Consider the following 15,662-nt stretch of genomic DNA (forward strand, 5'->3'; position numbering starts at 1 on the left):
ATATAGGTTTGGTGGTCTGTGGTGACAGTTAACAGAACAGGGAGTCAGGTGGGCCAGCAGCGATCATGATCTGTGAGAACTCCTTTCAGTTGTTGTCGCCCACCATATTCTTTCTCTTTTTTTAATCAGCAGAAAGAAGGGAAATGAAAATGAAAATTTACCCACCACAGGATATGATGAACACAACAGGAACTGACCCAGGGCAACTCATACTAAGAACATTCCAGAACCAGGCCTGGGCAAATGAGACAGTTGGCATGGCCTTTCTAGAAAATCCATTCACAAGGAAGCGTTTTTATTTTCGTAGATTCAGGCTCTCCCTGAATGCATCAGCAGGAAATGCGGAAACCAGTTTATTTTCCCCAAGGTAAGCTGATTTGCATGCCAGAATAGTAAGACTGGCACGGTGTGTTCAGATTCTACAACAACTTTCCCTCCAATAGCTGAAAGGCAGGGAGAAACTTGGCAAGCGCTGCTTTTTCCCATCACTGAAGTGCTGTGATCTTCCACACCCGGGAAACCTCTCCCTGCCAGCCTCAGACTTCTTGGAAGAATGCAAATGTTACATAAGCACCATAAGCACTAGGCAGGCTTCAGGTTTCTGGGGGCTACTTTGGTTTTGACTACACTCCCAAGGTCTATAAACCAGAACCAGGTCCCATAAAGTATCTGGGGAGAGAAGCAAAGATAAAATAGGAGTTCTGAACGCAGAGTCAAGTAGCTTCTGCAACCCATGAGCCTTTCTCTCAATGCCTTGCATAACATACTCCTTGCTCAGGGCCAGCCTGCCCATAAGGCAGGTGAGGCGACTGCCTTGGGGCGGCAGAACCAACCTCCAAGGAACACATTGCCCGCTGCTGTTGTGGTGGTGGTGCCAGCAACAGCTGCAGCCGCTCCTTGGAGACTGGATCTGTCACCTCCTCTGAACCCGCCATTTGCTGCCTCCATAGCAGCCTCTTGGCGAGGAGGAGCCTCATTGGCCTCTTCCTACCTGGTTCCCCATCTTCATCCTTATCCAACTCCCCTCCCCCCGCCCCAGTTCCTGATGTAGATCTTCCCAGCAGGGTGAGAGACGCCATTTTGTGGTTTGCCTAAGGTGCCAACATGTATTGGACTGCCCCTGTTCTCACTTTCCTATTTTCCAGCTACAAGTGCCACTGCTAAGTGTATGCAAAACTGTAGCACCTATGAAGAAGAGATTGGTGTTACGTTTTGCTTAGGGAAATCCCTGGGGTTTGCAGAAGCTCAATGAGTATTTTTTTCGGGGGAGGGACTCCGAAAACAGTTCGAAGAGGACTGAGCATGCCAATGGCGGCAGAATGCTGATTGATGGATTGATTGGGAAACCAGGGGAGGGGGACAGAATGGCTGGAATCCCCAACATGACATGCTGCAACATTTTGTTGCCGTTCCCACTTGCATAAGTATAAAGAATCTACCTTGGAGTTATTACAGATCAGGGTTTCAGTTGTTGCTATTGTTTACATCAGGCATGGCCAAACTGTTTTGGGACTACAATTCCCATCATCCCTGACCACTGGTCCTGTTAGCTAGGGATGATGGGATTTGTAGTCCCAAAACATCTGGAGGACCAAGTTTGGCCATGCCTGGTTTACATAGTTTGGAGAAAGAAACCCTTGCTGGTCTGCTTTAAGTTCTTCAGCAATCTATCTCCTGCCTACAATTACTGTACAGGTTGCTACATGACACTGTGCTACAAAGATCCTGGGAGACAGGGAAAGAGCCCTCTGGCATGGCGACAGCCTTTCCAAGGCTGAAACAAGAAAGATGGCCTTGAAGAGCGATATGCTTGCTAATCCCCAAGAGACCAATGGAGCTGGGAGGGGAGAGTGGTTAAGATAAAAAGGCCATGAGGAAGACCAAAGCTGCAGACACACATTGCCTAAACACAGGGTGGGGTGTGTGTGCACACGCGTGTGAGGAAGTAGATAGTAGGAATAAATGGGTGAGATAGAAACAGTCCTATCTTTTTAACCTTCATATGCTGCAAGGAACAGATAAGGGTATCCTGAGAACGTATCTCCAAATATGGGAATTATACAACTGGGGAGCCACGATCAAGAAGGCCCTACCACAAATCACTATGGGGTGTGCTGAGGTTAAGGATAGCAGTAACAGTAGGGCCTTCTCCCACAGATGTTAAGAGCATGGGCTGCCACATAAGGGGAGAGGTGCTCCTTCAAGTATCCAGGTCACAAGGGATTCGTGAGATGGGGTTATTTTGGCATTTCCCTTTCCGTGGCGCATGGGCATTTGGACAGGAAAATTCTAGAACCGGCTGATATAATAAAGGCTAACACATTGCCTGGTTCAGACAGATCATATCTACCTGTTAGTTCTTGGAGAACTCAAATATGAAACTGCAGTGCTCTTCAGATTATGCTGTACTGAGACAGAGGCTCAAAGAACTTGTGTACTGCATTCACACAACAAGGCTTTTCTTTATATTACTGTAGCTCCTCACATTCCCCTGAAAACCCTGTTCCTGACACATAGGAGATTCTTTGAAACAGCATGCAGTGCAGCTGGGTGATGAAACCGACACTCCTCCATGAGAGAGCGTATGTGTCTTCTGCTCATTTAAAAGGCACTTGGTATCCAAGCATTTATTATTACTGAAAGAAAAGCTGCTTGAAGACTCAGGTTTTAATTTGCGACTGTTTTTTTATAATGTCTTACTGATGTTTTATTATCAATAGAGATTACCAAATGATAAAAAAATAACAACATGAGTGGGAGATGCTTTAGCAAATAAACATCAAGAAAAATTGTTATGAAGAGTGTCCAAATACAGTAAAGAACAAAAAAAATAATAATTGCAGAAGAGTCAGAGAACCAGGTTTTACTTAAGGGTGGTTCATATCACCCCACAGAAAACAGCACTGAGAAGGCACAGCAGGTAGCTGTTAAAAGCAGGTCCTCATAATATCTTCTGACAAGTAAATGTTTTCCTTTGCTTCTAATCATGAGAAGGCAACCACGCAACGTGCACAGTTTATACTGTGTGACAAAAACTCATTAGCACAGGGAGAAGTTTCCTGCAATGTGGTACCACAGTGATTGAAGTCTTGAAACAATGCATCTGACACATTAACTCAATCTATGGACATGCTCTAAATGCTTACCTAAACACCCAAAATTCAAGATGGTTATTTTCAGAAGGAAAAACACCTAGCCTTTCCACGTGATCAGAAAATAAAATGTTTGCATTGGTAATGCCAAGTTAGTACCAGGCTACAACTGACAGTTTTGTCCCCCCCCCCTTCTCCTTTAAAAACAATCACAGCTAGATAATTAAAAACAGGGTTTATAAATGAAACTAACAGGAGACCCTTGACTGCAGCTGCAATGTCACTGACTGCTAAAAACAGACAGACACACCCCATATCAGTTTACTAATTAGTTGCTGTGTAGGAGGCTTTAAAAATATTACATAATTACAAATAACCACCACATTGTTTCAAGAACCTTTATACATCTTTTAATTAGATTAGCTTTACAAGCAACTTGAGAGCTCTTTCAGTAATGAACACTGCTTTTCAAAAGTTACATGACTTTATAGGAAATCTGCAAATTAATTCTGAATTTCTTTGCCTGCTAGATAAGTCTTGTGTTTTACAGCTGGCTAATGTCATGAAATAAAAATAGCATTATGAAGCTTTATCTTTAACCAGGACTAAACACATATACAGGCCATAAGACAGTTTAAAAATAGTCTGAAACAGGTTCCTGCTTGGTAACGCCCAAGGCTGAAGATTTAACTGACATGAACAGCTTCTAAATGGATATTAGAAGACCCAGTTTGGTGACCTTTTGTAAAATAACCAACTGAGAGATTTAAGCACATTTTAAATCTTCCCAACAAGCACAAATGTAAGATGTTGATACTTTGAATAGAGGGACAAACAAACAAAAAATGTAAAGGCTTATTATGTTGTCCATGTCTAACACATTTAACATAATACAAAAGCAGTTAAAAGTTAGAAATGGTGTTTCTTAGGCCTAAAACAGTGCATTGCACTGCAGACCAGACAGTAGAGAAAATTTGCACTCCTTGGTCAGGCTTGCAGAGGCACTTACAGTAGACATGTTTTCTTCGGATTTACCAGGATTAAGAGAAAAACCAAACTGTTAAAAGTTTTGACAGCTAATCGTTTTAAAGGGGGTGGGGAAAACAAAAAAAACCCCAAAGACTTTTTGCCAGATGTTCCCTTAGTATGCTATCACAATACTGAATTTCCCACCTTTTGTCAGTTGTCACTAAACGTAATCCTTTTTTTTCATGTTTTACATGAATAGTAAGCTTTTTTTTTAATAAAAATTACTGAGCTTTCCATAGAAAAGGTCTCTAATACAAGTACAAACTATACAGATGCTAAAATAGGCAAAGTTGTACATACAGAAATATTTCTGTACACTCACATTGTTTTGGTTAAGTGAGGGAATCAAGGGATAAAATATGGAGCCTTTAAATGGGGAGGCTCCTGTTTGTAAGGCTGCTAGAACTCAGAAGCTTCCCTCCAGGGGGTTACTTTTGAGCACAAACCAATCCCTTCAAAATAAAAAAATTCAAAATATCTGGTTGAATTAATTTTATTCTCTATTGCTTCCTCACTTAAAAGTAATTTAGTTTTTCCTTGTCAAAAACATTTTCGTATTGATCAGAGGCCAATGTTATTTTGGGGAGAAAAATTCTCAGCAGTAGGAAAATATTTACATATTAAGCCTGCAGTGATGCACTTCAGTCTTAATGCATTAAATATACCCCTTGATAGTATATAAGGGGATCAAGGGACCCAACTGCAAATGAGGATACTACTGCTTTGGGGGCAAATCTCTGCAGTTTCATGACTTTACCAAAAAAGTAGCAGAAAGTAAGCTTTTGAAAGCAAGTCAAGATTGAGATCTCCCATCAAAATAGTAGAAAGGATGTTGGTACACCTAAAAGCCTAGGAAAGCCCTTATGTTCTAGGGATTTGATACTTACGGGCAGAGTCCACCTGGCACTTCATCTGCACAAGCCCCACTGGAAAAAGCAGGAGCTGCACATGAGTACTGCTGTGTTCTTGAATGATTTTCATTCACATCGAATGGCTCTCATAGATGAAGTTCCCAGCGGAACTGCAGCCACAGTTCTCAACATGAAAAAGACAGTACGGATAACGTCAAGTCCACTTAGTGCTAGCCAGTCACTTAGAAAACCCAAATGACACAGATACAGAAAGCTTGCTCTCTGTATACAACATATAAAACCACAAATTTAAGGAAGTAATTGACAGCAAGATAGGCATCTGTTTCAGTTTTTTTTAAAAAAAAGTTTCAGAGAGAACACAAACACAATACAGCAGCAATCTTAAAAAAAATTCAAATTAGTGTAAGATATGAAAATAAAACAATTGGGTTCTTAAATGGGAATTAAAGTGCTCCTTTTCAGACTTAAGTGTAAAGACAGAGTGATCATCAGTTACTGGCAATTCTTATTTAAATTAGGTTTTACATGGTAGGAGAACAGTGTGAACAGCAAATTTACAAAAATAGTTAAATGCCATTTTGGAGAAAAATGTTTGCTTTGCTCGATGTTGATCAGCTGTACCTGGTTATACAAAAATTATTTAAAATTCAAAACTTTTACCACATTTTAAAAAGGGGGGATGATAAATAGCATTGAACTGGATGATTGAATGGCAAAATATAAAGGATGGAAAACTTCTATGTAGGGCACTTCATGTGTAAGCTGTTTTTTTCCTCAATGCTTATCGTCACATAAGCAGTTAACAGGACTAGAGTCACAATCATGTAGTACAATGCATAAGCTATTAGAAATCCATTTGATGAAACACTGAAACCCATAATTCATTTGTTTATTCCAAACGTTGATTTGGCGTTGATTTTCCTTTATCTCATTATTCACATTCAAAAGTTAATAGACAGCGCCTAGGACTGTTGTGGGGAGGGGGAGATGGACCAGGACGTAGCACAGGGAATTACTAGATCAAAGGCTTTATAGAAGGTCTTTCCCATTTGAATCAGGAGGCTTGTTAAGTTCAGTCTCCACACCTTTTTCACCTGTAAGACAAAGGGGGAGTTATTAAAAAAACACAGAAATACTATACCATTACAAGTTAGATATGCAAGGTGGCCAACCACACACTCTTGCGCATGCGCGCGCACACACACACACACAGGCCACACCATCTCCCTAACTCACACACTCCACATATACACAACTACACGTGTGTGAATCTCTCACTCACGCATACATACCTTCCTGCCTCTCACACACAGACATACACATACCACACAGTATACCCAAAGCAAAACTACAAGGCTCCTGGAAGTATGGCAAAATCTGTCCCAATGGATGCTCAACCTTTCTGGTGCTAGTCAAATTGATCTGAAGGTAAAAGTAAAGGACCCCTGACAGTAAAGTCTAGTTGCGAACGACTCTGGGGTTGCGGCGCTAATCTTGCTTTACTGGCCGAGGGAGCCGACGTTTGTCCGCAGACAGTTTTTCCGGGTCATGTGACCAGCATGACTAAGCAGCTTCTGGCAAAACCAGAGCAGTGCATGGAAACGCCATTTAGCTTCCTGCCGGAGCAGTACCTATTTATCTACTTGCACTTTGACGTGCTTTTGAACTGCTAGGTTGGCAGGAGCTGGGACCAAGCAATGGGAGCTCACCCCGTCGCGGGGATTTGAACCACCAACCTTCAGATCAGCAAGCCTTAGGCTCAGTGGTTTAGACCTCAGCGTCACCCGCGTCCCTCAAATTGATTTAGGAGAATGCAACACTCTATTAAGCTTGTCAAATATATACATCTTTCCTTTCTCCACATTTTTACATGACAAAAATCCAACAGATCTGTTCTTCAGTTCATTTGTTCTAGATTCTAATTCAACACAATCTTAAATACCACCTCAGACTGTATCATTTGTGCATCAAATTCAAATAATAAAAGAATGTTTAAAGACAGTAATAGTGTTTGCTGCACATTCATGGAAATCCATTCCCCTAATGCATCAAATGTTTTAATAATGTTTTCTAGAAGCTTTCTTGGTTGGGGTGACTTAACCTTATGATTAAGCAGGACTGAAATAGTTTTTTCAGTTTGCATAATGTTTCAGTTGGTTATTTTCCCCCTGTGTGGCCTTTTAAACTTGTTGCTAGCTCTGAACCACTATGGGTGGGGCAAGAAATAAGATGAAATTAAGGCTCTTTCCATTTCATGATACTCAAGATAGTGGTACCTCGGGTTACAGACACTCCAGGTTACAGATGCTTCAGGTTACAGACTCCGCTAACCCAGAAATAGTACCTTGGGTTAAGAACTTTGCTTCAGGATGAGATCAGAAATCGCGCGGTGGCAGCAGCTGGAGGCCCCATTAGCTAAAGTGGTACCTCAGGTTAAGAACAGTTTCAGGTTAAGAACAGACCTCCAGAACGAATTAAGTAACCCTAGGTACCACTGTATAGGTCTTAATGAAGTTCATTATTAACTACAGCTATAATATCACTGTACAGTAATACCTTCACGAACGTCCGCCTTGTCTAGCGTCCATTCCAGCAAACCTGAAAGTACCAGAATGGGTTACTTCCAGGTTTGCCGCTCACACATGCGCAGAAGTACAAAATTGCGCTTCAGGCATGCGCAGAAGTGCAAACTGCTTTGTGTGCATGCGCGGGACTTTGCCCTGCGTCCTTTTCGGCTAGTGGCTGGGGCTCCGGAACAGATCCCAGCCGCAAAACGAGGTACAACTGTACTCAGAAGCTGCTGTTGTCAGTTACTTTTACAGCTACGCACACTAATATACAGCTGATTTTAGAGAGCACACAAACATAAAAAACAGGGAAACCAATTACCTGTTAAGTATTTTACTTTAGCACGGGCTCTTTCATCTGCATCAAAATACCACACTGTTATTGCGTACCTTTAAAAGATAAAAAGAATGAAATAGTAACACACTATATTAAAAAACAACACATTTTAACACTCTCTTAGATCCCTCCAATTACATGACAGAACCGTATACCTGAGCCACCTAAACAGCAGTGTATACTGCCAACTTATTCTGTGTATATGTAACGTAATAATTTGCAGAACTTAATACAATCTGTAATTTACTACTTTGAGCTGAAAATTCTAATTTCCAAAACAACTCAATTCTTGGCAGACCACTGGCTCAGGCAATTCATATTAACCACAGGAGAAAGGATCTTTACCAAACAAGCAGGCCTCATTGCATTGTAGATTGGGTGTTAAGCTTGGCAGAGAGGGACCTATTGGTTGTTCCACCACCCTTAGAAGCTCTGGCCCAGCAGAGAGCATTCTCTGTGGAAGCCCTTAAGTGGTGGAACTCCTTCCCCACAGAGGTGCATCTGGCATATTAATTATACAGTTTGTGGTGAATGCTGAAGACACACCTCTTTACCCTGGCCTTTGACACCAGATTAGTATTTTTAGGACCCACCTTATTTCTGTGATTGTTAAGTTGCTTTAAACTGCTTTGAAGTGTTGTAACCTGCCCTGGGACCTTAGGGAGAAGGGCAGGTAAATAATAGCACTAATAATAAATTGGTGGCACTGATAAGTAGGAAACATCCAACTCTAAACATCTTCAGCTTTATTGGAAAAAAAATGGTCCTTCAGACTTTACCCAACTAAACAGATGTCTCCTTCCAATGAAAAGCAAATTCATTCTTAAGAAAACAACAGGGCCCCTGCTGAATCAGAGCAAAGGTTCATCTGGGCCAGAGTTCACACTGGCCAATCAGATGCCTATGAAAGGCCCAAAAGCAGGACAAGAGTGCAATAGCATTCCAATGCTTTTGATCCCCAGCAACGTTCCTTGATTTTAGACAGCTTCCTTGTTTTATAACTTGGTAAGGTTGCAATCCTATACAAACTTGCTTGCCAGCAAGTACTAAATTTTACTGAACTCAATGGGACTTCCAAGTAAGCATGCCTAGAATCAGACTGTAACTCAAAGCTGTTGCTTAAAAAACAAACCAACAAGAATAAACTTCTAATATATTTTATACCAGCAAACTCTCCTTAAATTTTCACAACATATGAAGCAGTAGGAAGCAAGAAATGAAGTCTGCAACCCTAAGAGCATAGGTCTAGCACTTTAGAGACACTCAGGACAGGTTAGGTCAGAAAGGACAGTCTAAGAAACTTGGAGGTTTCGCTTTCTCTACCTGCTCTTTCCCTTGGAGACACATCAAACTAAGTTGCATCTCTACACTTCCAAGAACTGCCCCCTTTCACTTCAACAGAATGTTAATTACAAGGTTTATAAATTTAACATTTGTACAGTACCAAAAAAGTGAACTCCATTCACTCAGGAAACAAACATCTAATCTAATACAGTGATAAATTTTGCAGTGTATGTACATAAAGTCTTATTTCAAGAGACATTTACAAAATTATTTATTCAACTGATACTCAGATGTACATGCACTTGTTTAAAAGCCAAATCTCCATATTTATTAATACGCAAACATCACCTTTACTCTAAGCAGCTCAAGGTGGCATACATGGATCAGGCTGGCTCAAGGTCACCAAATGAGCTTCAAGGCCAAGTAAAGATTTGAAGCCTGGTTTCCCAGGCCCTAGTCCTACTTTCTAACTACTGCATTAAATTGACTCTTATAAACACAGCTATTTTTATCCCTTTTTTAGTCTTCCCAAATAATAGCTCTCACACACCTGTTAACAATTCATGCCTGGCCTAAGTGATCAACTCCTATGCCTTCATCTGCTTTATATGACACGTAAATTCAATTTTTTTTTAACCTGAGAAATAAACTGACATGTCTACTCCCCATGTATAGGCCTGCAGCCTAAATGTACTGCAGTCAAAAAAATCTCAGAGAGAAAAAACCCGACAGCTTATAACAATGCATGACACCATTGATAAGACAATGACTTTTTCCCATTTAACTAACCTGCTATAAATCATGACAAACCTTAGCTTTTGTTGATCCATAACTAATGGTAACATAGCATGTCATTAATCAATGCAAGTTAAAACTCTCAAAATTTGTCAAGCGTAAGTCATATATTCTGAATAACTGAGGCTCCATTTATATTAGTCACCTTCCTGGGACAGATAAATCCATTTTTTGCAGATTTCCAATTCCTTCTCATTTCTGTTGTAAACTTACTAAAGTCTGCCGGTATATATTCATTCATCTTACCTTGTAGCAAACGCAGGCTGCACTTCATGAGGGTTGCGGCGGTCAGACCAGAAAAACAGCAATCTATCAAACTTAGGTTCAATGTCAGCAAACTGGGCTTTGCCTTCAGGGAATATTCGAAGAATACCTCCACTTACCTTAAAAGACATAAACAGTGCTTCACAATCAAAGATGCTATCAGCAATTTCAATGTACTAATAGCACCTACATATAGCTTCCTTTTAACTCAACTATTTCTATAATAATTAAAGCAGACAGTAAGATTTCCTTCTCACAGTGATCCAAATAAAAATAAGTTGCACTAATGAAACTTTTTTTTGAGGTTCATAAGTTGGCTCTATAAAATGAACTAGCACAGACTGAAAAATCATTCAAACAATCAAAATGTCTCAGATTTTTGTAACATACATTATAATGACTGCGTTTTAGTGTATATTTAGATAATCAATATTAATAAAATGGAACATTTGCAAAACCAAAAATTACTGTTTTATGAGAAACAAAATCTCTGTGCTGATATTGTTAACTGCATACAAATTCTGAATGAGTGGTCCACAGAATGAATATAAATACCACCTTTAAAAATATTGAATAATGTCGGAACTCCTCCACTGGGTTAAATTAAAGACCCCATCTAGTCCAGTATTCTGTTTTCACAGGAAGTAGAACCGGGGTACAACAAGCACTCTCCCTGGATTTCTGACAAGCAACTAGCTTAGCTGAGTTTCAATTGGGGCAATTACCAGCCACTAGTCTAACTAATTTCTATACTTTGCCCAACATTCTCATAGTTCCTTGAAGTTAAATATGAACAATGAGGAGTCAGCACCACAACAAATGGCTATCAAATTCCTGAAGAAGGAAATAAATTCTAGTCTTTTTCCAAAGACGACCAGGGAGATCTGTGAATATATGATCTATAATTTATTTTCACTATAGCAAATAAATATATTCTTAACAAAGTTGAAAGCGTCTCATAACCTTAGTATTAAAGAAGGCAATTCCTCACATTTACACATGAACTAGAAGAGTTGTTTCACATTTAACATTAGCATCAAAGCTACACAGAAGTTTACTGCCATAAAAACAATAAGCGGGATCCAAAGAGCTACTTGAGGTGCATTTAAAACTTTCAGCATGACTAGTGTGATTTTTGACAGTTTTCTAAGGAAAGTATGTTTTTAGATTCTAGCTGGAGTGGAAGGGAGACCAAACACTAGGTGAGGTGCCCTGGATATAGGATCGGATGCAACTTCAAAGCATATGTTTACTAGGTGTACAAGATATTGCTTTAAAAGGCATGACATGTTATTCAAACATGTAAAAAAACCCTCTCTAAAATAGAATTACCTTGGCATCCCAGTCTTTATTAAGGTAATATATACATGTGACACATCTTCCATCTCCATTTGGATTATCAACATGGCGCACATATCCTGTTCCATTGCCTGGATAACAAGCCACCATTGCCTGTAATAAAAATAGAACAAAACTAGCATAAGAACAGATTGTTGGCTACAATAGTATGCTTCTTTCAAGCCAAACTTCAGGGAGAGGACTTTGAGGGTGCCAGGAAAGGCCTCTCTGAGAACATGCACCTGCAAGAACCACATTCACAACTCCTGCTTTATGCAATTAAACCTCATGTCATGCCTAATGATTAGCATTCCAAAGCCCTGGGAAGGGGAAGCACCAAGTAGGAAGCTCTAGAATGGGTCAGCAAGGTTTACCTCGCCTGGGCCGGTTCACTCCAGCGGAGAGCCCTCCATGGGCTCCATGAGCATGTGATTTCCGGTGTCTGCATCTGAACAGACACGATTTCCGGCACCACGGAAGTGAGTCCCTGCACTGTGCTGGTTTAGCACAGCGTGCGGGGACTCGCCGAGTGGGCGGCTCAGTTCGGGGGTGGCTTGGGGGCCAGTTAAACGACCCCCGTGGGCTGCTTGTGGCCCATGGGCCTTAGGTTGCAGACCCCTGCTCTAGAAAGTGGTTATAAATTAGCAACCCATTCCTCATTCATTTAAAACTGGCAGGCTGATTCCAGTACTTGTTTATTTAGAGGGGGAAGGTGCTGAAATACCTCACCCTTTGAAAATCCAGAGACCATAAAGGAAAACACGTTTTACACACTTCTGTTGTTTTTGTTTTCTGTTATGTCCCAAATACACAAAAGGGTTAAGGAGTCATTGTAGAGATAACCAGGAGATAAGTGCACCTTCTTACCGTTTCAGAAATGGTTGACCATCATGTTTACTAGAATACAAGATCAAATGAACAGTCAACAAAGCTATTTCCTAGGGATCAGTAAATATCTTGCTTTAGAGTCATGTAGAATGCATGTAGCCCTGTTAGATTTAAGTAATTTTGCTGTAGTTAATACACTGTTGAATACAAAACACTAGCCCTTTTCTACTGTATCCCCCCCCAAATGTCCAATTCTTTGTGATAAGAATTAAATATCCCACTAGATTTAAAATAGGCGGGGTGAATATTTCATAATGCTTTTATTTCCACTCTTTTTTGCTAGCTATAACAAAACAAGCTGAAAAGGTTAAAGGTTAATAACAAGGAAACAGCTTGAAAGTAGATGGACAAGAATTCACTACATGCTAAAGAGGAAGTGCTGGAATGAGCAGCTGCTACAAAAAGACTATTTAAAAAAATCTAGAAGAGACAGGTGATTATAGGAGCAAGCACAGGATGTATTAAACACAAATCCAAAGGAAACTAGTACAATAGTAATTGAAGAATACACCGCAAGATGTAAACTAGAAGAGCTTGCCTGACTTTCAAAACTAGACCCACACCTTAAATAATATTATTTAAATAAATTATTTAAATAATCAATATCTGAGAGTAAAAACAAGAGACCAAGCAATTTTAGCAGGTTAAGAGGGCTTACTCCAAGTAAACCTGCAGACCACAGGAGACACTTAATAAAATTTTAGCCTTGCTTAACATCCTATTGGATAGAAGTCCATAGACTCTGGCCCTGATAAAATTATCAAATCCTCCAGTTTCATTGACAGCATCATTACAAGCAAAACACATGACTGGGAATAGCAAAGGATTTTTCAACTAAATTATCAACTGAATTTCCCCCCACCCAGCTTCATTGGATGACCTTGGTTCTAGTGCTATGAGAGAAACTTCTCTATCCACTTTCTCAACACTACAAAAATGCATCTTTTGGAGATAAGGCAAGAACTGTATGGTTTTTCCAAGTGTGATCCCACCACAGATTTCTGTAGAGGCCCCAGTAAAACTGGCAAATGTTATTTTCAGTCTTGCCTATAATGATCCTTAGCACAGAATCTATAGGTCAGAGCTTTTCAAACTTTTCATGCTGGTGACACCCTTTTGAGACATGCATCATTTCACGACACAGTAATTCAGTTTTACTAGCAAGCCGGAGGTTAAACTATCCCCTTTCCAGTCCCGGGAGAGGCGCAGGGAGTGTTCGCGCAACACACCTACACTCTGCAGCTGACACACTAACGTGTCGCGACACAGTTTGGAAAGCTCTGCAAATCCACTGCACTCTTCACCACAACCCCTATCTCTCTTTCTCAGTTAAAGCTAGCTCATATCAGGGTAAGCAGGAATACCCAGCGCCAGTCCAGAGGTGGAACACTGTCTGCAGTGAAATTCTCTGCCCCCGCACGGTTCTTACTGCCTGGGCTGAGTGCTCCTGAGCTCCTTCGTGGTTCCTCAACCTGCAAGAGCCTGCTTACTTGTCTCTCTGATTCTCAGGACCTGAACAGTAAGTCAGCAGGCTGCTACACCCTTCTCTCCCCAACGTGCTGCAAGCCTGGCCATCACAGATGCACTGCTGAATAAACAAACAAGATGTTATACAGACCTTTAGCTCAAAAGTGAAGAAACAGTGCTTCAATTCAAGTAAGCACAACTGAAGCCTTTAACACCCACCTAGAGAGGCTGGCTGAGAGGGAGAGGCATTCTCTACAATGGTGTCCTCTCCCTTTTCCTTCCTCCAACAGGCAGGCTGTTTATCTTTTGTAATATTGTACAATGGTTTTTGCCTTCAGGTAGGCTCCTAGTCCAATCTCTGTCCAATGCTTCCTAGGCACAGGGCCTGAACAAATCCAAAATACAGATATCATTCCAAATATTGGTTTTATTATATGAACTCATTCTAATTCAATCTGGTTCCACTGGATGCAGTAAGTTTACCCATATTCTGAACCCCTCTTTTTTCTAGATCTTTTCAGTGTTTATTTGTTGATTTATTGTGTAATTGTGAGCTTTTGAAATTTTAAAAAAATCAATATATATAAACATTTTTAAAAACTTTGTACGAAACCAAAGACTCTTCAGATGGTGTTCCTGTTTGGGGGAGGAAACTCTTCAAATATTCTTTCCTCTTTTAGTTCTGTTTTTTTTTTCCTCCTTAATTGCCATTCTGGTTCAGTTTGATTTCCTGCTATCAAGTTGATTAATTGACATTTCTACAGAAGACATAAGAAGCAATCCTATGGATGCTAAGACTGCAATCCTATAAATGTTCACCTGGCAGTAAAAAACCCTGAACTCACTTCTGAGTACACATGCATAGGATCACACTATTACAAGCCTCAATGAACTCTGTTGGACCTGCTTTCAATAAATGTGCCCAGGATAGGGCTATTAGCATACTTGATGATCCTAAAACATTCTAGATGACATAGAGTAACTAAACACAATTTAAAGCAGGTATTATAGAATCTGTCGGAAGCTGAACAGGCAAAAGGGTTTAGTGAGAAGGAAGAAGCTGGGGCAGAAAGCAGTCCTGATGTAGAAGTTGGAGGTTAGGGGGCAGGAGACAGGGGTGAGGCAGGCTGCTGAATAATCCAGGGAGTCTCCCTCTCTTGCTGTGACCAGCTTCCTAGACCTGGTCAACCAGAACATGCAGAGAAATGAAAAGAGCAGAGGAGAGATTAGGTGTGGGCAGACACAATCTCCAATTGCTTGGGAAAAACCCTGCAGAGGAGGGGACTTAGGCAGCTGTGGAAAAGTGGGGACATTCAGTCTTCGCAGCTGCCTCCCTGGGGCAAGACCTACTGGGAAGAGTAGCTGAGATCACTAGGCTTTCACTGTTTTTGGTTTCTTTGAATAAGGAGTTAACTTCGCTGACACCAGTGTTTTTTTATTGCTAACCTACACCTGACTACGGCTCCTGATACATGCAATCCTTAAGTTGTAGTCATAAACCATGGTTTGTAGCTGGCATTTCTCAACACAGAATTGTTAGGATAAAGCATACCTTCTTGTTTTGTCTGGACCTATCAAACAGCAGTTACCGTATTTTTCGCCCTATAGGACGCACTTTTTCCCCTCCATAAATGAAGGGGAAATGTGTGTGCATCCTATGGGGCGAATGCAGGCTTTCGCTGAAGCCTGGAGAGCGAGAGGGGTCGGTGCACACCGACCCCTCTCACTC

General features: G+C 40.8%; 1 protein-coding gene and 1 long non-coding RNA gene across 2 annotated transcripts in view; one reads left to right on the forward strand and one right to left on the reverse strand.

Moving 5' to 3' along the window:
• The window catches only part of LOC308582792, a 19,604-nt gene continuing 3,942 nt past the window's right edge, over positions 1-15,662 (forward strand). The window contains exon 1 of the long non-coding RNA XR_014005851.1: positions 1-367. This is a non-coding gene — a long non-coding RNA (uncharacterized lncRNA). The remainder of the gene's footprint in view (positions 368-15,662) is intronic.
• Positions 3,477-15,662, reverse strand: part of EGLN1 (egl-9 family hypoxia inducible factor 1) — a 26,526-nt gene continuing 14,340 nt past the window's right edge. The window contains exons 2-5 of the mRNA XM_081186231.1: positions 11,573-11,692; positions 10,223-10,359; positions 7,883-7,950; positions 3,477-6,087 (exon numbers count right to left, since the gene is read on the reverse strand). Of these exons, the coding sequence (XP_081042357.1) occupies positions 6,023-6,087; positions 7,883-7,950; positions 10,223-10,359; positions 11,573-11,692 (390 nt within the window). The 3' untranslated portion in view covers positions 3,477-6,022. The remainder of the gene's footprint in view (positions 6,088-7,882; positions 7,951-10,222; positions 10,360-11,572; positions 11,693-15,662) is intronic.

This window comes from Podarcis bocagei, assembly GCF_964188305.1.
Source record: "Podarcis bocagei genome assembly, chromosome: 3".
Classification (NCBI taxonomy): domain Eukaryota; kingdom Metazoa; phylum Chordata; class Lepidosauria; order Squamata; family Lacertidae; genus Podarcis; species Podarcis bocagei.